Genomic DNA, 22,980 nt, shown 5'->3' on the forward strand with positions numbered 1-22,980 from the left:
GCCTTTTTGTTGATTGTTGTTTTGAGTGTTAGCAGAGACAACTACAGTTTGTGCCCTAGGTTTATACCAAATATTTCGTGTATTTTCAGGCAAATGATTTACCTAGGTTTATATTCGAATATATACATTATATCAGCAGAAAGTTTAACTCGATCTCTGTGTTTCCCTACCTCTTATCTACAGTATTTTAGGAGATCATTAGAGTAAATGTCCAAAGGAAAAGGGGTTAGTTATCTAAGTGTAGGTAACAGATGGGGAGATGTATTGGACATTTATTTTTTGGAAATTGAATACATTTATAATTCTTGTAAGCAAGGGTGGTTTGTGGTTTAATGATTTCAGCCCTTGATGTGAATTATTATTATTATTACTAGCCGAGTTGCCAGAGTTTGACTTTGCCTTTTTTGCAGCAAATACCAGGAGACTCAGATTTAAACTTCTTGGCTTGACAGCATCTACAAACCATTTCCATTTTCCCGATAGTAACACTTGCATGCGGCGAGTAGTCTTTATGTGGATCATAGTGGAATCCTTCCAATGCTAATCTAAAGTGTTGTGCATTCCATGATCGTCTGGCTCTTTTTCGCATTTCGTGTACTCGGGTCTCACGCTGTTGTACTGTCTCCGAAGCTCTAGATGTAGTAGCTCTTTCTCTCATTTCAAGTAGTCAGGTCTAATGCTGTTGTACTGTCTCTGAAGCTTTAGATAGAGTAGCTCTCTTGTGCAGCATGGCAAGTCTTTTATTCCTGTCCTGATTTTCTTGTCTACGGTGTGGTTTCATTTTTTTGCCTTTGATTGCACTCGGCCAATTGCCTTACGTTTTCTTGAAGGCATTATTACAGGCCAGAAAATTCAAGAGTCCAAAAAAAAAAAAAGTATGTAAGCAAAAGGCACACTGTCACTGAGCAATACATACACACATACATGCAAATATACCTCTGACATATACCACAGCGCTGTACAAAGATCAGCTGATGCACTCACAAATCTGAGTCTAATGTCTAGCAAGTTTGGTTGAAATGTGTTGATGCATTTCCGAGTGATGACATATATACATACAAATATAGCTCTGACATATAGCACAGCGCTGTACAAAGATGACTGATGCACTCACATGTATGGAGGTTTGGTTGAAATGTCTCCATGCGGTTTTGAGTGATGGTGGAACATACACACATACATCCAGTATATATATGATTTATATGGCGCCAACATATTACGCAGTGCTGTTTTGAATGTGTTATTTTTCCAAGGAAACACTCCCAAATATGACTACTAGCGAGATATCAAACATAATACTGGTGTATAATCAATGAAAAAAAAACTCTGCATTAGTCTTTTCTTTCAGAGAGAGTTATTTTACTGTTGGGCCTGATCCTGTATCCTCTCACACAGCATAAAGAAGCTGAATTTAGGCTGTCAATCACACCTCCACATTTTTGATAGTCATATATCACTGATTTCAGTAGAGCAATAGGCAAATGTTGGTAACAGGGGAGATTGGATCGAGACTACGCTTGTACATTTGTAAAGGTTGAACAGGTATGTGTGCAAATAACTCAGTGTAAACTTAATACAAAAATATGCACAACTTTTTTTTAATTTTTTTTTAAATAGCAGAAATGAAAAATTATTAAAACATAATCTTCTGAAAAAATTATCAACCAAAGATCTTTCCTGGATGGTAGCCCCCATAGGTTCCACATTGCTCCTGGAATAATTAGGGACATAAGAGCACTTCCAGAAACGTCCAAAATATTATGATTTTTAGGTTTTAAAATTTGAAAGCCGTTTTTACCTGAGTGACCCATCATTAAAATTATAAGCCTATGAAAACCCTGACTTTCAGTAGGTTAGAAAAGGGAATGAATGTAAAAAGTCTACAATCTTATGGTAGCCACTATTCATCATTACTATTAACCTCTACTGTTCAAAAATCAACATGCAGAATGTGTATCAATGCTGCCATCTAGTGCTCCTTTAGAAAACAGCATCTTTAGGAAATTAACCATGATAGACATAAATCAAAGTTTAAAATATAGGGTAGAAGGGATATAGTTTATGAGCTAGCTTAAAAGATTTAAAATGCAAAAGTATGTAGGCATATTGCTATTTAAAAATACCTCTGGGGCTAATAGGGTACCTGTAACCTAGAAAGGAGAGGGCATTTTCACAGTAGCACAGTCGGTATTCGGTGTTTCAACATTGAAATATTTAGTATGTTTTAAAGGAAAATGCTCTGAGAATGATTTTCCATGTTTATTTGTAAACATACATTTTATTGTTTAAAGCAAATTGTACTATGGGAAATATTGAGCCTGCAGATTTGTGAAATAGTGAGTCACCTAACTTTCCCTGATTTTAGTAAAAAGTCCAGAACAAACATTGACTAGAAAGTGAATTTACAAATTCTGTATGCCTAGTTTGGTTAGCATTATATCTAGACGGCAACAATCATGTTTCTTTTAGTACAGCTATTATTTAGAATTTCATGTGTACAGCATGTAAAAGATTCCTTGGTTTTCCTGATCAGCCATGCAATTTTCCTCATTATTAAAGCGTAGAGATGAATTGCTGTGTAGTGCAAGATAAGAACAGAAATGCTTTAATGTTAACAAATCATGATGTTAGCCTCTTTTTAAAAAAAAACAAAAAAAAAAACTAGAATATACAGAAATGCAATTGCAAATGAGATTTTAAATTAATGCTGTACAGTCACAAGTACGCCTTACAATTCTAAGGTCTTGCAAATCAGGACTTAAGCCATCTGGTACTTAAGCAAATCCTAAAATTAGGTAAATACAACTTCAGACAAAGAACACATGATACATTACACCATATCATCATTCAGAAGCAGTGCGTGAAAGATCTTTACCACTTCCATGGGAATAAAAAGACCAAAGTGGAGATATTTGGCCATAACGCACAGCTTCACATTTGGCAAAAACCAAATATAGCATATTAACACAAACCCCTCATGCCAACTGGCACCATTCTTGCAGAATATCATTATTATTTTAGGACCAGCATCAAGTACACCCTATATGTTTCCTGTGGGGGAGGGAGTAAGCAGTGAGAAAACTTTTCAATAGATCACCATTTGAGCCTCTAAACGAAGGTGCTTTTTTTTTGTTTTTTTTTTACTTCCTGGGACTCTTTTTTTATTGCATTAATTGCTCAGGTTTGAAAATTAGTGCATGCTAACGAAAACAAATTTTAAATTTCATTTTTTTTTTCAATCTCCAAATATCCATGCAAAGCTTTGGAGATCTTCTAGCATTTTCAAAGGACATATATAAATGTTTGCCTTATTGATCTTTCGCTGATTAAATTAAAATGATCCCAGTACTTTTGTGCAGAGAACTAATACATGTGTGAATAAGGGGTGAGTAAATATGAGCATTTAGATTTCATTGCGGAGTGCAACATTTTGCATCTGCAGCCTGTGCTACTCCAAAGAGGAAATATTGCTCGGCTTTGAATGTGGGTCTGCACACATTGGGCTCTGTTTATAAATTATTCTCTTTTCAATTTGCTTAAAAATTTGTTTCTTTCCTAGTAATTCCCTATTGTGACAGCTGTGCACTTTTTATAACTTAGCACTAGGTGGCAGAACAAGTCATTATTTTAATAGAAGACCTTAGGAGAGAAGCCACCATTGAATTCATCACCACCGAATTTCAGAGAAATTCACTAGTGAAATTATTTATAAATAGAGCCTATTGACACAAATCACTGAACCGCAAAGTAAATGGGCCCTGAAGGTTTCTGTGCAACCTTTCATACATTTAATCACAAGGTGTGACTATAACCTGCAATGCTAAGACTGATTACTCTGCTTGCCAATATTGAAAAATGTATGTCAGCCTTATGCACACACTTAAGTAAATGTCACCCATTTTAAAAGCATCCTGATCAACAACAGGCACTAAAAAATCTCTTTATTATGGTTATCATACAGAAGAGCCTTTTTAGTTCCATTCATTACCTTTTGCTGCTCACATCAGTCTTCCTATGAACAACGAGTCTCATTAGACTTTAAATGTTTAGGATTATGTTTATTTGCCATGACATTGATCCTGCACTCCTATATTTGTGTTTTGCTTCTGACATTAGTGTGAAAAGAATTTTAGTCATATGCACTGAAAATGTGAAATATTGTCTATTCATCTGCCTGCATTCTAAACATTACCTGCATTTATTATGGTTTGCTAAATAAGAAATCTCTGTGTTGTCCCAAAGCAGCCAGTTACAATTCAAATCACAGATGAAAAGAAATAACAGTTGGGGACTGACAATTTTATTCTGGTTGCTGTGAGATAATTATATTGATGAATCTTTACTTTGGCAGATGTTAGGCTGCATGCTGTACAATGTCCTTTGAAGTCATTCTACCCACCAAGAACAATAATATCTCTTCTGTAGAAAAAAAAAATTTCAAGAATTTTCAAACAATGAAACAAATGTGGAAAGGGAAACACATGCAGAGCATCTGTTAACCAGGCACTGGATTGAGGTAGAAAAAAAATACACATAGGGCTGCATCAGACAGCCACAAACCAAATTATATTTCCTTTAGGTTTCAACACTACTAAAATAAGATTGCTGCTGATGTAGGTTATTTCTAAACAAAATATGTAACTCCAATTTTTTCATGGATCCACATAACAGTGCTGTATTCAAACTAATAGAATCTAACTTTCAAATAGCAGACTGGTCATTATTTAACATCTAGAATTGTTGTTTTTTTGTTTTAATTGATCCTGAAAATCTGCAATGCACTTTCTGTTATGTTTATACCTAGGAACTGCTGTTCACTAGCTTTAGAGTTGTCTATCAGCCGTGTAAGAACATTCAAGGCACTGCAATTCTAATGGAACCTGCTGGAGAGAAAGCGGTACCTGGGACCTGCAATGCAAGGATAAACCTTCTGCATTTTTTTCATTCAGTGGATCTGTGTTTCCTTCACCTCATGCAGAGGTTTTATCATTACCCCACCAATCATCAAGTGACAGCGCTGACATGGGGAAGTAAAGCCCTGCAACTGTACTGATCTCTGCACAGAAATACAGTGTGATATATAGTGTGTGGTTAGTCACTAACAAAGCAAGGATCAGCAGCAGGGAACCTAGAAGAAATACTGGTAACTAGTTCTTAGCCATTTGCTTGCTTTTTAGGGTCAAAAAAGTACAGATCCTCTTGAAATTTAACTAAACTCAAAATGTTCGGTCATACAAAAGAAATAATTGTGGCTTGTGAGTGCAAACATGATGAAAGGAGACCTGATCACCAAGAATATTGTACTAATTTAACGTGCTGCGTTGCATAATATGTTGGCGCTTTATGAGTACAGTTTGATAATTATTTTGCAGTGGGTGCAGTTGTAAGCATTTTATTTTATGTGCAGTCAGCTGCTGTTATTGTTGTGTTTTTTTATAGTATGTTCAGGAAAAATACCTAACCAGTCTGTATATCAGCAGATAGCAGTCTAGGAGGCTGCATTCTTCATGTAAAAGCTACAGTCTCTCACCAAGTTAACAGTGCATTTATACATTGTTTGGCTGTCACCTTGTTTACAAATTTCGCTTCCTCCTTTAGCTGAGTCTGTCTGCACCCCCACCACAACAGGAAACTTGTCAAAATGAGCAGGGAAAGGGATACTGTATTACAAGGTTTCCAGTGGGGACAGAGTAGGACTGCAAAGTTGAAAATTTGCCACTACAGAAAACTGGTCCTTTATGAGCACATTTACTGGTAATCTGGAAAAGAAAAGGCTAGTGCAATAGTAGCTGTAGATACAGGTAAAAACAAGGTATGTGTTATCAGAAAACCCGTAGGCTGCATAACAAAAAAAACTGTGGAATGTGTGGAATGGCATCTGCCTGCCTCTGTGCCATAGAAAGTCTGTATTATCTAAAGTTATGACTGCCAAAGAGGATATCTTGTTACCTTCCTGTCTTCATCCTCATCAGGAAGGATAAAACAGCACTATTGATACTCGGCATGCACTATATATATTTAATATAGAAAACTGAAAATATAACTTTAAAGATGGCCTACCTGTCAAAGATCCTTCATCCAGACAAAGCCGAGGAGTATCAAGTCACTCCACAGCAAGGCTCAACTTCATGCATCCTCTTCAGCAAAATATACATGCCTTCCTTCTATTTCACACGGGCAGGAAGAATAGTTTTCTGTAAGCTCCAAGTTGCTCTAGTTAGAGATAACACAGATTTAGGGACACCCCATCACCACGTGGCAGTGCTAGGGCCCATGGGCAAACAAGGAGATTGTGGTACTTTTTTCAAAGTGGTCATATTTTGTACAATGTTTTAAGGACACATTACAAGATAATAAAAAAACGAATAAAAAAGAAAGCACAACAAAAAAAGCTTTTTCCGGTAGGTTTTTAGTTTGTGACTCTAAAGCACAGATTGATTTTTTTTTTAATTCTTTCTCTTTGGGTATTCCCAGACCTGCTCAGACTCCCCATGACCTCCCACAAAGAAATGATGCCCAACACACATGGATAATTTCAAAACCAGGAATTGGGTATACCAACGGAGCCAATATTTTGAGGGTCAACTACATGCTGGAAAAGCCAAAGGCAGCATCAACTGACTGGAGATATCAAACAGCTGATCATCACTGGAGAAACACCAGGAGTTTACTCCTCTCTTTTATACAGATGACAGTTTTAAAAAAACAAAAAGCTATCTATTGCAAAACTACACATTACACAGTATATACAAAACAAAAATAAATTACCATCAGTTACAATCTATAAATACCATTTATATGTCTTTTAATTTGGATTTTCATATTCTAATAAATGCCCCCCCCTCCCTCCATATGAAAAAATGGCAAGAAAAACAGTTTTTTACCTTCAACTTTTATTAGACTTATGTTAAATGAATGCGAGGTAGTTAGCAATCTGTCTGAAATAAAAACAAAGAAATAGAAAATAAGATCTGTCTGCCTGTTCCTGTCCTCTGCTTCTACTAGTCCCAGACAGTCACTAGATACTAGGATACACTAGGAAACAGTATCCAACCTTATTGTATAAGCCATCCTCCCTTGATGAAAAACATGTCATTTGTGATGCAAGCAGGAACGGTATGGCAGAAAGGCTTGGCTTCTATTAATACAATAGGTATAAGGCACAAAAATACTAACATTGGGACCTGAGGACCACAAATTAAAATCATCTGACCCAATACACCAGGCAGAAGATCTTAGAACTTCCAAGAAAGGTCAGCACAACCAGTTAGACTGCACTGTAAGACACAAGTTGTTTGTCCTGCCATCAGGACTGTCATTTAGAAATGTTAAGCCCATTCTAATCTTCATTTATTGCTTTAACAGGCACATGTAACAGCAGATTGTCTCACAGATGGCGTCCATAGAAATATGGAGAAGGCCTGTCTGTTTTACCTACATATGTACACGGCTACATATTTTAGCCAAAAGATAAATAACACATGGTAAGAAAAACCATCAGTTAACGTGATATAAAATGTTTTACACGGGGCATGACCTATAATGCACAGGTGACCCAGGAGGGGCAGTGATTACACATTTATGGAAAAACAAGTGAAAAAAAGTGTAAAATGCATTTGTGCTCATACAGGAATCTAAAACTAGACATGTCGCCAGGAGGACCAAGTCTCTGGCTTATAAATCACCTTGTGCCTGTGAATCATCCCACATATTTACACTGTACACATATCCCACAGTTAGAAGAGACAGGAGAGAACTGTTGCCTAAAATCCAAGACCATCCAGTGCATAAACTTCCAGATTTGTCTGTACTGACTAGAAGTGTATAAATACAGCACAACGTTCAGTTAACCTTAGTAAATGCAGGAGTAATGCATCACTAACATACATTGGCTGTCTGGAGAAGTGGTGGGCGTTACACGGGAAGTGAACTGAAATTCCATTAGTTCACATATGTTCTTCCACAGGTTAAATGGTTTTGAATAGGCAAGTGTTAAAAACATGGATCTTAAGACAAATCCTTCCTCTAAAGACACGATTAGATAACAAAGTCTTCATTCTCCTGTGTGCTAAAGGCTGTTGCCCGAAGAGTGTCCAGGGAATTGACAAGAATTAGTGTTCCTGTTAGATGTTTCCATCTTTTTGTGATAGGGCTGCGCATTTTGTCCAGTCCCGTATGTAGCTCTTGAATGACATCACGATAACTGTCCCCAATCTGAGCACTCCATGTGAGAAGAAAGTCATAGGCTGGCTTCCACATAGCCTGGAAGAAAAAAAAATAATTTGTAAAACCTAAAGATCAAATTCAAGACTTGCATAACGGGTAAGTCAGGTTTCCAGGGCTCCTTGGACTTTTGAAGGTTTCCAATGATACATATGGGCACATTTAGCTGCATTCAATATTTCATTACAGCATATTTAGTTCTATAAACATGAGGGTAGATTAGGTGCTATATGCCTAGGAAGGATGGGTTATCTGTAGACACTTTGGGGAATTATACTGTACATAATGAGCTATGACCCCTTCCACCAAAGCCCTTGCTAGCAGAGCAGGGCTCTGTATGCAATGCCGTCATGTATGGACGCAATGTCCACTCGTTATTTTTTACATAACCTAATCCCTCAACATGCAAAAAAAGGCTTGGTCAGCCTACACAAAAAGTTTGTGTACCAAGCAAACAGCATTTATACCAAAAATGTAAACATATTATCCTAGGTTTATTATGAATAATTTACAACGATTATTCATTACTTAAGTGATAAAATATTGACTATAAACAGCATGATTCACAGCACATAATTACATTTTGAACTGAAAACTTTTCTTGTTTAAACTCTTACAGTTAAATCTGTCTTTACACAGCAGAAGCACACCTTTTGGAGGTTAGACTAGTGCCTTATCTGCTAGAGGAAAACCTGTTCTTTGTCCCAATTATTTATTACCCCTATTCATATTTGTATAAAACCGCTGCTCCATTCAGCAACTTTAGGAAAAATACCCACTGATCAGTATGGAGGTGCATATGACAGAACTGGGCCAATAAGTTTAAACAAAGAGGCCTCTTGGTGGCTGAATGTGACAGTTTTTTTTGTTTTTTGGAGGGGGTGTTAATATATGTGTCTGTATAGGTCTGCATTACAGCTAGTGTCAGTGGGCTTGGGGCTTGCATTAAGTCCGCTTGCACATCACTTTGAGATGCTTCTAAGCTCATTCATTGACGGAATTGACATTGGCATTTGACCTCTTTCTGACCGGCCTCAAGCAGTTTTTGCATTCCCATAAACTTGTACAGATATGCTAAACCCAACTAATGCAAACAAAATATAATTTACCCTTGTTTTAACAAAATCTGTGTTCAGCAGTATGCAATGCCTTCAATAAATGATGTGCATAAAGTAATACTACTTTTATGTTTGTATAAATGTATTACTAACAATTCAGGTTCCTCTTACCTCGCCATCAAGAACTCCATTTTTGTCACGGTGTGGAGCTTCATAGCCATCCATTTGTTGTTTGGACACTTTAGCAAGTTTTTCTGCCAACTCTCTCCAACGCTGAGCAACCTCAACCGCTGTAGTGAGCAAGACAAAGTCTTGAATCAGGCGGACTACCAAACCTTGGCAGTCCATCTTCAACAAAGCCTGAGGGGAAAAACAAAAGTTTATCATATATGCATTGTTTAGATAATGCATCTAAAACAATGAAATAATCAGGAAAGTTTATAGTAAAGTAATATAAAATGTGGTTACTCAGTAGCCACACAAACACAAAAAAAAAAACACACACACACACACAAGTGGAATATCCCCCTATGACAACCCCCCCCCCCCCCAAAAAAAAAAAAAAGAAAAAGGGGGGGAGTAATATCTTTCCAATATTCATAGGCTGCGAGATCGGTTTATAATTTGGGAATGGCAAATGGCAAAGTATGATGTGACTGAAATAGACAATAGCCAGATCTGAAAATGTCACAGACATTTCTTTAAATGTAAACCTGGCCACAATAAAGGCAGAACACTTAAAGTATCCTAATATCTTGCCCATAAATAATAACTTTATACATTTATAATAACTAAGATATTATGACTGCTTCTAGACAGGATTCCTACTATTATAAGTTGTAATATTTTCTGAGGCTTTAAATCTAATAAATTCTTATATTCTGAATGCAAATTTTTGCCTTTATTTTGCACTAAATTCATGAACTGTACTAGAGACGGAAAAACAAGGGAGGCGCAGCGTGATGTCAGTGTAGTCTTAAGTTGTATGAGGCAACTGTTGGCGAGCCGTACGCTTCAGTATTGTTTCCACCAATACAACAGTCACCCCGCTCTGCGAATACCGATTCTCATCCAAATGTTTTATTTTATTTATTTCTCAGATGCTCCTTTAGGTAATTATGACCTTTAATGGCATCAACTAGTTTGACTTTGATAACTATCATTTCTTGTTTGGTCTTAGATTCGAATGAAATAAAAACCCATAATGAGTGAGAAAAAGCAAACAAAGATTTTGCATTTCTTTAGTAATACCAAAGATAATGCAATTAATGATAATAGTAACAAAAGTAATACTTCACTTAACCGTAAGCTGATCAATGAATCAGAGCCTCCACAGTCCTGGTCAGGCACCATTAGAAAGATCATTATTTTACAACTGTAATTAACTTTTAAAAAAAATTCAAATTAATAGTCCACGGGATTTAAAATGATGAATTTGGCGGTCCGTGAGGTCCGAAAGGTTGGCAACCACTGTTTTATGAATAAATATGGTAAATCTACAAAGATTACAACAAATTGCTTAAATTAAAACCTGAAAACACCAAGTCAATATAATTTTTTGTGTAATGAAAACTTAGTATCCCAGCCACAGGTTTCAGCACATATATTGTCAATAATGGACACCGTTTTACGCCTCTTGGAATGACCACGGGCATTGTAAAATTTTTATACATTCTGCTAGATGCTGCAACAGTAAACAGGCCATTCATCCACACTGCAGAACATGAACTGTGTATATTGTGAAAAAGCAGAGGGGAAAGGGAAGAAAACTCATAATATTCTTTGAGGCCTGGTACACAAACCGATCCTCTCTCTGCCTACGACTTCTTCCCACCCAGCTTTAAAAAAAAGTTCTTGGGAGAACACTGCAGATTTACCAATAGTCGCTTTATAGCCTTTTGAGGACAACCAGAAGTAGATTTTCCTCTTCCATTCATTTCAGATCATTTTCTTGGATTGAAAATCAATTAGAAGTAAAAATGTGTCTGTGTGTACCAGCCCTACAATGTGAATAAAGCCTGCTTAGAAGCAGCATGCTGTTAAGTCAATCCTAAAGCATATACAAAACCAAAAATGTATATGTAACAGTCCTTATATGTTGTGGCTGCATTAGTCATTTCTTTACGTCATAGGACATTTTAAGCAAATACAGAATACACCTGCTGCCCAGAAATAGTCAATTCTGGTGAGCCTAAATGATACCCTTGGGAGCAGGATGTGTTTTACTAATATGTTGGGAGATTTTATCTGGACAATAAAACCAAAACTGGCAACAGGCTTGATATAAGTTAGTATTTAACAATCTATTGTGTTATGCAATCTACAGAATAACTAGCAATATTTATAGTAATTACATTTTGGCAATTTGGTAATTAGGATTTCACCAAAGCCATTTGGAGGATTGATCAGATGTATTAACATTGACATTTTTTAAGGAAATGGGAACTATATTAGACTCAAGTGGTCCACCCAAATCATCAATATAAATAAAAACAAGTAAGTAGCACAACAATGTAGAAGCTCATCTTACCGAAATTAGTTCTTTTTGGAAGGATTTCCTTTCCTTCCCCTCATTGTTATTGCATTCCTCTTTCAGTTTCTCCAGCACAGATGCCACCCGTTCAGGCTCACTTTCTAGCTCCACGCGACAGAAATAGGAAAGAGGAAGGTTTCCATAGCCAAGGGCATCAGCAAAAGCCCTCCAACTGCCAATGTTTTCCATTAAAAGAGTCCGCACAGATGCATAAATGTAGGTCAAGAATTTGCAAGGGCGCAGTATCTGCTCTAATAAGGCTCCTGTGGTCAACTCTGGACTAGAAAGAAAGCTTGGTTTTGCCTTGCCTACTACTAGCACATTCTTTGCATGAACCAAGCCTAGTTTTCCTTGATGATATCCAATGTACCATTCTTTAGTCCACAACTGTCCCTTAAGCTTTATCTTCTCCTCACTTAGGAGAGCCATCACATCTCCTTTCTTGTACTCCAACAAATATGGATTTTTGCTTTGACGAACCACAGTCTTTATTAGTTTTCCATATTTCAGGTTTGTTACTGGTCGATCTTGGAATGTTGGATATTTACACGTGACTGCTAAGGGAGACAATACAATCTTTCCGATTTCTTTTTTCTTGAGGAATCTTCTTGGTCCAGTGGATTTGACCCCAGTTTTTGGTGGTGGCCGTGGTGTTTGAACACAGTACTGTGACAAGATATTACCCAATTCATCCCTTACTTGTACCCTCAGAGTGAAGTCAGAAAGTTGGGCAGGGTCATGGCAACTAATGGGAAATATTAACCTACTAACTTTGCCAAGCTTTAGTTGGAAACCTCTTACAATCTTTCCCTGGTCTCCGGCATCTACTCTATAGTTTGTCATATTGGAGAAAAGGCAAATCTGTAGATCTTGAGGCTTGGGAAGAACAAATTGTTGTTTACCCCACAGCTGTAAAGTCACTGGTGCCAACCCATGAGTCTGTTGACCCACTTCATTAACTAGTAGAGATTTAGGTGCACAGTCATGACCAAAAATGGCCACAACAGCCTTAAACAAAGGGTGAATATGTTTAGGACCATACAGTCCAACAGTGACTTTTTTATTAACATACTCCCAGACAGTGCAAGGAGGCACAACAGTTTGTGCTTGAGCCACCATCACTATATACATAACTGGCTCAAGATTTTCCAGCTTTACTTGAACTGTGTCTCCATAGATGTAAGAATGTGGCAACAAGTTGTATGGCCCTTCTTTAGTATCACTACGCAAACATTTTATTGCTACCAAATTTTGACCAACAAGATTATTGCGTAGCTCTACAGATGCTTTTACTTCTAGGCTCAGTGAACTCTGCACCTCCATGTTGCTAAGTTTTATTTCCAAGACAGGGCTTACAGTGGTACATTTGTCATTGTTGAGTTCTAGGGGTGGATCTAGCAAAGCTTTTAAGGAGATCTGCTGTGTCTCACCTGGAGCCACATGTCTTTCAGGAACATGTATACTGATGTGTGTGTCCGGAAGCTGCACGGCACCCCCTGAGCTGTCCAGCCTGCAGACAATGCTCGTCTCCACAGGCTGAGTCTGACCCCAGCCAGGATTCTGGCCCAACAAGTCCAGATCATGGCAGGACCGGGCCAGCTTGCGGTGGTTGAGCCATGCGGTTCTGAAATCCTCCCTACTCTGGAACTGCTCAGGAGCTGGGGACTTGAGACCAGCAAAGAAGCTGCCCGTGGCTGGACTCTCAGACTTTGCCTGGAGGATGGACAGCTCGGAGAGGCTGTAGGAACGCTTGCTCCGGAAAAAGGGATTTTCCCTTCTAACAGGAAGGGGCTCTTCAATCAAACCTGTTTGATTTGCACGAGGTAACAGATCTAAGAGCACATCAGTACTTGTTTCTGTTGAATTGGCAGAAGAGGGAGCCAATGGGTCAAACAACAATAAATCAACAGAATTTCCTGAATCATCAACCATCTTCTTTGGGGTTATCAAAGGCCCATTCAAAAAGGGATTTGACACAGCTGGCTTCAAGAAAGGGTTGTTGTTATTGGTTTTAACAGAGTTCTGAATAAAAAACTCTGTCCAGTCACCCAAGAGATCCATCTCCTTTACTCCTTCGTCAACACTTTCCAGTAGTCCATCTATCATACCGCTGTCACTTAGACAGGAGTCTCTATAATTGACCGGTTGCACATAAGCTGATGGTATGTAACCCATTTCTGTCGTATTGTGTGCATACCACCATTCTCCACCAGAAGTATCCAATACATACAGATGTTCTCCCTTGGAAAATTTTAGAGTGGTGAAGTTGCTGGGACAATAATCCTTGATAGCCACCACCTCCTTAACATTCTCAAGTGAAGTAGGACTATCAACGCGTAAGGAACTGGGTGATAACACTAAGGAGAGAGGAGAAAAAAAAAAAAAAAAAAAGAAGAGGAAGAGTCAGACAACAGCTTCTTTCATGCGCAGAAAATATTAAAATCAATCAAATATACCCATATCAGAAATTTCTAATGGAAGGTGAGATTTTGGCTTTGGATGTTTGCTGCCTAGTTTAAATTGTTGGAAATATGCCAGTCATTTTGGAATGGCCCCAGCGTCTATAGGTCATCATTTTACCAGTATTCTGACAGCAAGAACACCAAGATTCTTGGGGGGCAAAGATACAATGAGCTTTTGGTCGATTTAGGCTACCAATTACAAGTTGTAGATGATGACAAGTAGATGATGAACATAAAATCAAGCAGTAATAAAAGTGTATGCAGCTACATTGGTAGACACATACAATGACAATTTCTAACAATTGCTTTCACTTCCGGAAAATCAACAAAGAATGACCTGCTAATAAGGGAGGGTCAATTAATTGGAATTCAAACATGTTTACTGTAATCTCTGAATTGTTTATATAAAATACAAGCCAGAACAGGGGAAATATTTTTGAAGAATGGAAAGTAGGATAATACTGGCAATATTAGAACAGGAAAGTGACAAGCTTCCTCTGACCTACCCCAAGGGTTTGTTTAGACTGTGTGTCCCCCCCCCCCCAAATGACACCACTGCAGTTCACCAATGACTTCAAGTCCTCCACCATGGAGAGGGAAGGGTGGAAGATGATCAACCAGCACCCCAATCATTCTAGGGTGGATTAATGAATTATTTCAGGGGATTGCTGCATACATGTAATGTTACGCAATGACAACTATACAAAAGTAGTATTTCTCGTTACTTTCCAATTCACTGAAAATAAACTAAAGAGAGAATCTCATCAACAGGAAGCAGACAGGAAAACATACAATAAAGAACAGAATATGCATCCTCTTAGGGTTACACTAGATGCACCTGTACCTAAATCATCACTACAACTTATAAGAGAGAGTTGCCTTATTTTACACCTCCTCACATTGGGCAGGCTTAACAATAGCTCTGTATATCCAGAATTCTTTTTCTATAAACATATCTTAAGTGAACCCAGTCTGCCCCTTATCTGAATATAAGAAAAGGGTTTGTGTATATTTAAAGTGGCCTTGGTGATGGTCCCAGGCCTGCAGTACAACAATTGCTGCTCTTTGAAGTCAGTGCAAGGATAAACAAGAACATTGGCCTTGTCTTTATATGAGCAAGGCAAGAGTTTAATTTATGGATAAACATGCCTTATTATGTACTGCACTCATTCACTGTACAAAGAATAATAATATATATATATATATATATATATATATATATATAAAATAATAGGAAACACTGGGTTAAATATCACACAAATATGTTTCGCATCAGAGAGATTTCACCGCACTAGTTTTAGTATAACCCTCCCTCTCCCAAAGAGCTGAGCTGGACTCTACATGTACATTGATTGCATACAGTCCATCAGGGAAGCAAGGTACAATGTGGCTTTTTATTAGCTGCAGTCAATTGATGATCTGGTAACCATAGATGTCATGTCACGGGCATCTCTGACAGATCTAAAAGTCAATATCTTTCAACTTATAGCAGTCTAGCAAGGTAAATGAAAAATATTTACAACTGTATGTTTTTACACTCACTTCTTTCTTCATTTAGGGCAGCCTTTGGTTAACATAAGATAATGTAAACTGCAAATACATGCACCAGCACTTTCATTTCTGTGTTGCTCACAGTACCACAACACACAGCAGGATAAACAGCAAGGCAGAGATTGCCAGAAGAACCTTACAATACGGTTGCAAAGTCAAGAGTAAAGTATGGACCTCAAAACGGCACACAAATAAAAATGAAATGCATTTCTGCCTACAAGAGGATTTAAAATTTATGGAAAATATTGAAGCAACTGCTTTTTTAAGATTAAGCAGAGACCACAACTCATTCAATTAGGCATATTTAAAATAAAAGTCTTAGTGTGCAGCACCGACTCAATTGACAAATATTTCTATTGAGCAGCCATACCCAACCAGGGTTTTGAGTCCCATCGATCTCCCATTTGATGATGCTGGAAAAGTTCCAGTAGCGACAGTTTATGGCATGTATAGTTATCTATTCAGGTGGTATTCTAGCTAACACTGTAAGGAGGGGGGGGGGGGGGGGTGTTCTTTCCAACGGCTACCAGTGCAAGAGGTCCTTTCCCCACTAACCCTCAATAAATAGGTTTAATCAAAGGTTCCAAAACTTGAAAATTATATTAAAGGCTTGCTCGGGGGTTAAAATGTTGAGAAAAGCTGCTTTAGCACATTCCAAACCACCTGGCATCAATGGACATATTCTATGCATGCAAAGATTTACCAATTATAACTTACCTTTCACATCTGTAAGGTTTGGGTCAGGAACATTGCTACTTATGTCTATCAGTGTCCCCTCAGACTTGCAGCGAGGAAGACCGTTGGCATTTGCAGATCGAATCTTCTGAGCAGCCATGGCGTTATATAAACTCTTCGACTCAGGAAGTCATTTTCTGCTACTAAGAGACACTTGTCCGGTCAACCAACCAAAAATGTAAGGCAGCTGCAAATAAAAACAGAGTTTGTCAGGAAAAAAGTCAAAGCAAACTGGATGTAGAGATATGAAATAGAGAGAAAGAGGATCAAAGGGTTTCACATTTGAAGCAGCTGGTAATCTTCACAAAAAGCTTCCAAAGTGCATGTGCAAATGACTCTCACAATCTGTTTTGCTCATCTAAGCATTGGATATAGGTAAATGGCCCGACTAACCATCCGAGAGAATCACAGCTAGGACACGTGTACCTAGGCCACACACAATCATTTTCTGAAAATTAATTCTGCCGATACTTGAAGCTGTATACAAAGGTCTTCTCACCAAGCAGAAAAAGGTAGACAAAAATAAAAGATATCAGTGGAATTCAACAAAGGAATGTGTGGTATTAGATATATACCACTGGCTTACATATTTGCCAATTGCCTTAGATTTTCCTGTTACATTTTTCTAATTTAAGGGGTCGGGAAATGTTAGCCTTGTAACAGTGTAATCATCTGGCCTTTATTTCAGAAGGTTGGTTTTTAATCAAATTTCCGGGCTGTTTCAGGCAAAGGTTTAGGAAGGCAGCATTTAGAGAACCAGTCCATGATTCACCACTCCATATACTTGTAAATGATAGCAAAAGCCCTGAAACTCTTATCTTGGCTGAAGAAACTGCTGCTTCACTTTCCAGTAATTACGGATTTTACAATCTTTACTGAACAGGAGGATTAGACAATTTTAAGTCTAATCCTTCTCTACTAGAGACATGACATGACCCAGTGACAAAGCATTTAGCAAAGTTATATTAAAAAAAAAACAACTGTGGATTGCCCATATGAATACATAAATTCCTTTACAAGCTTCTAACTTGGGAGCATATAATAATTTATACATTTAAAGACCAGCTAAGGACACTCTTTCTTTTTGTTACATTATAAATTGATTTAAGTAGTTGCCGTTGTTACTTGTTTTGTTGGATTTGGTACAGATGCATTCTCATGATTTTCAGCTGCTTTAAGCTATGCAAGTGTGTAAATGTTTTTGGTGTGTTGTTGTAGCCATCTCGAAGGCATTATCTACTTAGCTTTTGCTATATATATGCCCTAACTTTGAGAACTCTGACACCTTCATGTTAGGGATCACAATTTACAAAAATGCTTTAATGCGACAGTGTTGACAGTGCATGTGTTTGCAAAGGTATGCAATAACAAATTTTGTTTTTAACCTAAAAGCATTACAACTATTTGAACAGGCTTTTCATGCTGATCAAGTGGAAAGCTTGAATGGGTGATGTCATCCTGCCAATGAGATCAAAACTGAGTATTCAAAGTCTGAGAATAAACTGCAGCAGTGCTGAGAGTCTTCTTGACAAGGTGTTGGTTACTCTATATTGTCCTAATGTTGCAGAGGAGACCATTGTCCCCCTTTTTGTTTTTTTTAGACACAGCAGGTGGAAGCCAAGAACACAGTTTAAATATTAACCTAATATTTTAGCAAGGGTAAGGGGGCATACATAAAGAGGTGTTTGCTTTGTTTGTAGGACTGCCTAAAATGCAAAGCAAAAGAACTTGAAGAATAAAGTTAGCAACCATGACCATGATGGGCCAAGTATATAGTGGTGTAAGTATGTATTTATACAGTACTTTAAATAGTTCTAAGATCATTGTACATTACATCTTTATATTCTCTCTCTACACATGTACACACACACATACACACACATATATATATATATATATATATATATATATATATATATATAAAAAAATATATATATATATATTATAATATATTATATATATTAAATACACACACACATACATTTTTAAAGATAAAGTAAGCTAGTCAAACAAATCAACCTACACAATGCACTTTCAGTGAAATGAATTCCATCATGCAAGTGTTGAAATATTTCAAGGCAATAGTTTCTTATCTTTATGAGGTACTGAGATACAGCAATATTTATCTAACCCTGATACTTGAAGGTGCTACTATGTAAACAGTCTCAAGGTAAAAAAAAAAAAAAAAAAAAAAACACCAATACCAGTGTCACAGGATGATCATACATTCAGGTTATTGAAGGAGCCCTCAAGAGAAAATACAGAAAGATATAGGTTTATCCCTCTTGGAAAGGTTACAAAGCAATCTGGTTCATGGCAAAAACAGCAGCAATGGAAAAAACATTGCTGCCAGTGTAACCTGAGGATGCAGCAAAATTATAAAGAAGCCTTCATCGATAAGGGGAATTATTCATAATATATTTTAAATTTGTAAATATATTTTCAATATATTATGAATTATAAACACATAAGACACACATTATACCAGGTTGTATAAATGTGTGCACAAAAATACACAGGAAAATAAACATTTAACACATGTACAAACACATAATAAAATATGCTTCAATCTTTAAAGGTTGTTTCAAGGTGCTCACTTTCAGAGAGGCTTTCACGCACAGCAACAGTGACTTAATTGCTGCAACACTCTGCAAAGTGATAATGGGATACTTCTGCACACAGCGTTAAAAAAGTTAAATATAAATTTGAGAAATGCATTAGCATTTCACAGTAGATTATTCATCCATGAACAACCTAGTTTATTGCCAATGTACTAAGTGCAAAAGTTTTGGTGGGCTAAAAAACTTGGAGAGAAACTATAAATGGAGTGCCAGACGTGGCACAATTTAATATGATGTTAAGTCTCACGCCTGTTAGGATGGGACTATAGCTTGATGTCCTTTTTTGGCCAAATGCCACATCTTTGTTTGCCCAAAGACTGGAATAATGGTGCTTGCAGGGCATATGATCCATGGACTCTGAAAATCTGCTCAAGGTGAATAACTTTTTTAGCAATGTGGGGGGTGGAAAGATATGGGTGTGGGTTTTAAAACGAAGAAAAAAAGTAATTAAAACAAAGTACACTAGTCTTGAGCGCAGTACAAAGGCCATGGCTAAGCTGCTTTTGTAAATGAAGTTACCTGGATGTGTTGATTTCAAGGCTTTTGAGTCACAGACTTGGAAGAAGCAACGGACACAAACATCGTCTCTATACTTGTGCCTGGTCAGTGATTCAAAACAATGAATCCAAAGCATTACCATAAAGAACTGGGTAAACCAGCATTCTCAAAAAAAGTAGTCAGAAGTGGCAGCTTATAAAAATTCTCCCAAAACTGGTATATTTGGGGTATATTTCTGAAGTGATGAAACAGACTGCTCAATTTACTAGCAAGTAGTGCATTTTGTTAATGCAGTCTTCCAGAGATGCATGTAACCAGTTTCTGGGGATTAAATAGACTCCAGTAAAGAAAGACTTTTGCAGAAATGAAAAAAGATTAAACTACCTCTTTAAGAGCGGAGGGTGCAAAGCAGCAATGAAAATGCTGTTCCCTTGACATGTATTACTTTTCAGAACACTTAACATCTGCATGTCTTTTTTTTCCTTAAGGTCAATGTTTTACCCAGCCCCTTTTGGCCCGGCACTTTTCAGTAACCGCCTGGCGTTTTTTGGGTGGTTACCGATAGGTTGGGTCACATAGTAGGGGCTGCCACCCACCTACAATTTCTACCCACCCAGCTTAAAAAAAAAATTGAAACTCTTAACTCTGTAGATATAGACAAAGAATTTAATACTTGGAAGACCACATATATGGGATCTGAGGAAATACATTTCGGTTCAGTGTCCATTCCCCAGAATCCAGGTTCTGATTGCTTACAAGTGTGTAAGGACATGAAGCAAGCTTTTAGGATGAAAGAGAATATATTATAACACAACACAGAAGAGCAAGGGATGTAGAGTCCTGCTTTTGGCATTGCAAGCAGTGAAGCAGATAAGTGGGTAAGGGGGGTTCCTGATATTTATTGCCACTGTAGTCTGATGCAGTAAAAACATACTAATATAAGACACTATCTTATAATAATACAAAATAATCTGAATTCTAATTATAGTTAAGGGAACGTAAACGAAGGGAACGTGTAAATGAAAGTTGTGGAAGGGTTTAAGAGATGAATGGGGAGTTCACGTCAAGTGAAAGCTTTAAAGTTGATGATCTCTTACTTTTGAGTGGCCTTTTCTTTTTATGCAAGATCTGACCAGCTATCCATACATATAAAATGATCTTACCATCTACCAATGTAATTAAGGCATCCATAAGTACATTACAGTTTGGTCACAAGCCCAGGATATTCTCCCAGTGAACTCAGGAGCCTAAATACAAAGCATCTATCACTTGGTAAACAAGCTGCACATTAGAGCTGCCACTTGTATGGTGACTTTAACCATTAGGGTATGTGCACACGTGCAATAATTGTCGTTAGAAAGGATCTTTTACGATTCTTTCCAAAGACTAATGACTGCATGATGCATCAACGAATGCAGCAACATTCTGCTCTATGAAGAGGGGAGGGTGAGAACGATGGAGCGGCACCCTGCTGCGTTCTCTCCCCCTTCACTTCTAATAAGATTGTTCGTCGTCCATGGATCCGCCAAGACAGTCGTTCGGACGATGGACGACTGTGCTGTACACACGCCAGATTCTTGTCCGATATCAGCCCTGAGCCGATTATCGGATGAGAACCACTGCACGTGTGTACGTAGCCTTAACCATCAAATTTTGCACGCCAGCCTAAAAAGCACAAACAAAAAAGCAATTGGTTTACAGCAGTCTCTGTTCATTCAAAGACAACAGGTTTTGTTACTTTTAACCCCCAACTGCTTGTTGTTTTCTCTGAATTAACCACTCAAGCTAAATGCAAAAGAAGAGTCAGCAGGGGTCACTATTAGAGACAAACAGCAATTCACATGAGTTTCTGGGAATTACAGGATCAGCTTAAAGGAAAAACAAAAACAGTTAAACCAAAACACACAGGAGTGAAACTGAAGGCCAACAATAAAAGAAGTATTCTGTCTGCACACACTGAAACTGCAGAACAATGGCTGGATCAGCATGAATGGTTCCACACACCTTCCTAAACACTTGGTCAACACAATCTCCCAAAGCTTAATGGCATCTGCATTACATGCCATGTTTATAAAAAGATCAATACAGTTTATTGGACACTATAAGCAACTTGGCATTTGACCAATCATCATGAAACAGATAATAAAAGAAAAGAAAGCAGTTTTTTTTATTGCAGAAAGGATATGCTATGTCTCTTCTACAATAAAACCAATTTACCTGCATGTCCACAATCTTCTTTTTATGTACTGTACACTGCACATGCAACTCAGCATACCTGGCCAATCAAGATGTGAATGCAGAATAGGACCAGGTGATGAAGTGAGGAGAGGTGAGTAATTAGGAAGTGGCAGGTACATTTTATTGCCTGTCTCCTCTGAACCGGGATGTTTGCAAATTTTTCCATTTTTAGGTTTAGTTCTGTTTTAATGACTCTTAAGCTACATACACACTTCCAATGGTTCTCGCCCGATAATTGGCTCAGGGCCGATATTGGGCATGTGTACAGCGCTCGTCGTCCATTGTCCGAACGACTGTCCTGGCGAGTCCACGGACGATGAACGATAGTAATGTAAGGGAAGGGGGAGAGCTCGCAGCAGGGTGCTGCTCCATTTTTCTCCCCCCTCCTTCTGCATACAGCAGAACAGTGCTGTATGTACAGCACTCGTTCATGCATCTTTCAGTCATTTGTCGTTGGAAAGGATCATGAAGATCCTTTCCAACGACAACAATTGCAGGTGTGTATGTGGCTTTAGCCATCAGCAAAGAACCTTGGGCTGTATTTTTTGCCTTTGACATATGCTTCAATTACATTTTGGAGATTTAATTTTCTATGTATATTTATTATATATGGAATGGAACCATAAGGGCAACTCACTAAAAATGCAGCATGTAGGGTTCTTTCCCAGCACCTCAGTGGGGACCAGTCCTAGAGAAAATATATATAATCATCATAAATCATTTTTCAAAAAACATGTCCAATGGTAAAACTTAGGGAATTTTAGTGATTATGGTACCATGTTCCTTAACCAGCTAATAGACAGTAGATGAGGTGGGGACCAACCCTGGGTAAAGCAATGATAGGTCAGGTACATCTTGAAAGATAAATAATAGCTCTACCTTGATGCATCATTACTTCATCACAAGTTAATCTTGTAAGAAAAAGGTTGTTGCAACGTAATTGTGTAATGTTAATTGTGATAGATATAATGAAGAGATGTGTGTAAAGCTACGTACACACGTCAGATTTTTATCGCCCGATAATCGGCATCGGCCAATTATCGGGCGAAAATCTGCCGTGT

At 37.8% G+C, this 22,980-nt stretch overlaps 1 protein-coding gene across 1 annotated transcript in view; it reads right to left on the bottom strand.

The window, feature by feature from the left end:
* Window positions 1–6,647: 6,647 nt before the first annotated feature.
* SH3BP4 (SH3 domain binding protein 4) overlaps window positions 6,648–22,980 on the bottom strand; it is a 28,038-nt gene continuing 11,705 nt past the window's right edge. The window contains exons 2-5 of the mRNA XM_072418486.1: window positions 16,545–16,749; window positions 11,812–14,171; window positions 9,453–9,641; window positions 6,648–8,262 (exon numbers count right to left, since the gene is read on the bottom strand). Of these exons, the coding sequence (XP_072274587.1) occupies window positions 8,038–8,262; window positions 9,453–9,641; window positions 11,812–14,171; window positions 16,545–16,662 (2,892 nt within the window). The 5' untranslated portion in view covers window positions 16,663–16,749 and the 3' untranslated portion in view covers window positions 6,648–8,037. The remainder of the gene's footprint in view (window positions 8,263–9,452; window positions 9,642–11,811; window positions 14,172–16,544; window positions 16,750–22,980) is intronic.

Source organism: Pyxicephalus adspersus, chromosome 7 (genome assembly GCF_032062135.1).
Source record: "Pyxicephalus adspersus chromosome 7, UCB_Pads_2.0, whole genome shotgun sequence".
Classification (NCBI taxonomy): domain Eukaryota; kingdom Metazoa; phylum Chordata; class Amphibia; order Anura; family Pyxicephalidae; genus Pyxicephalus; species Pyxicephalus adspersus.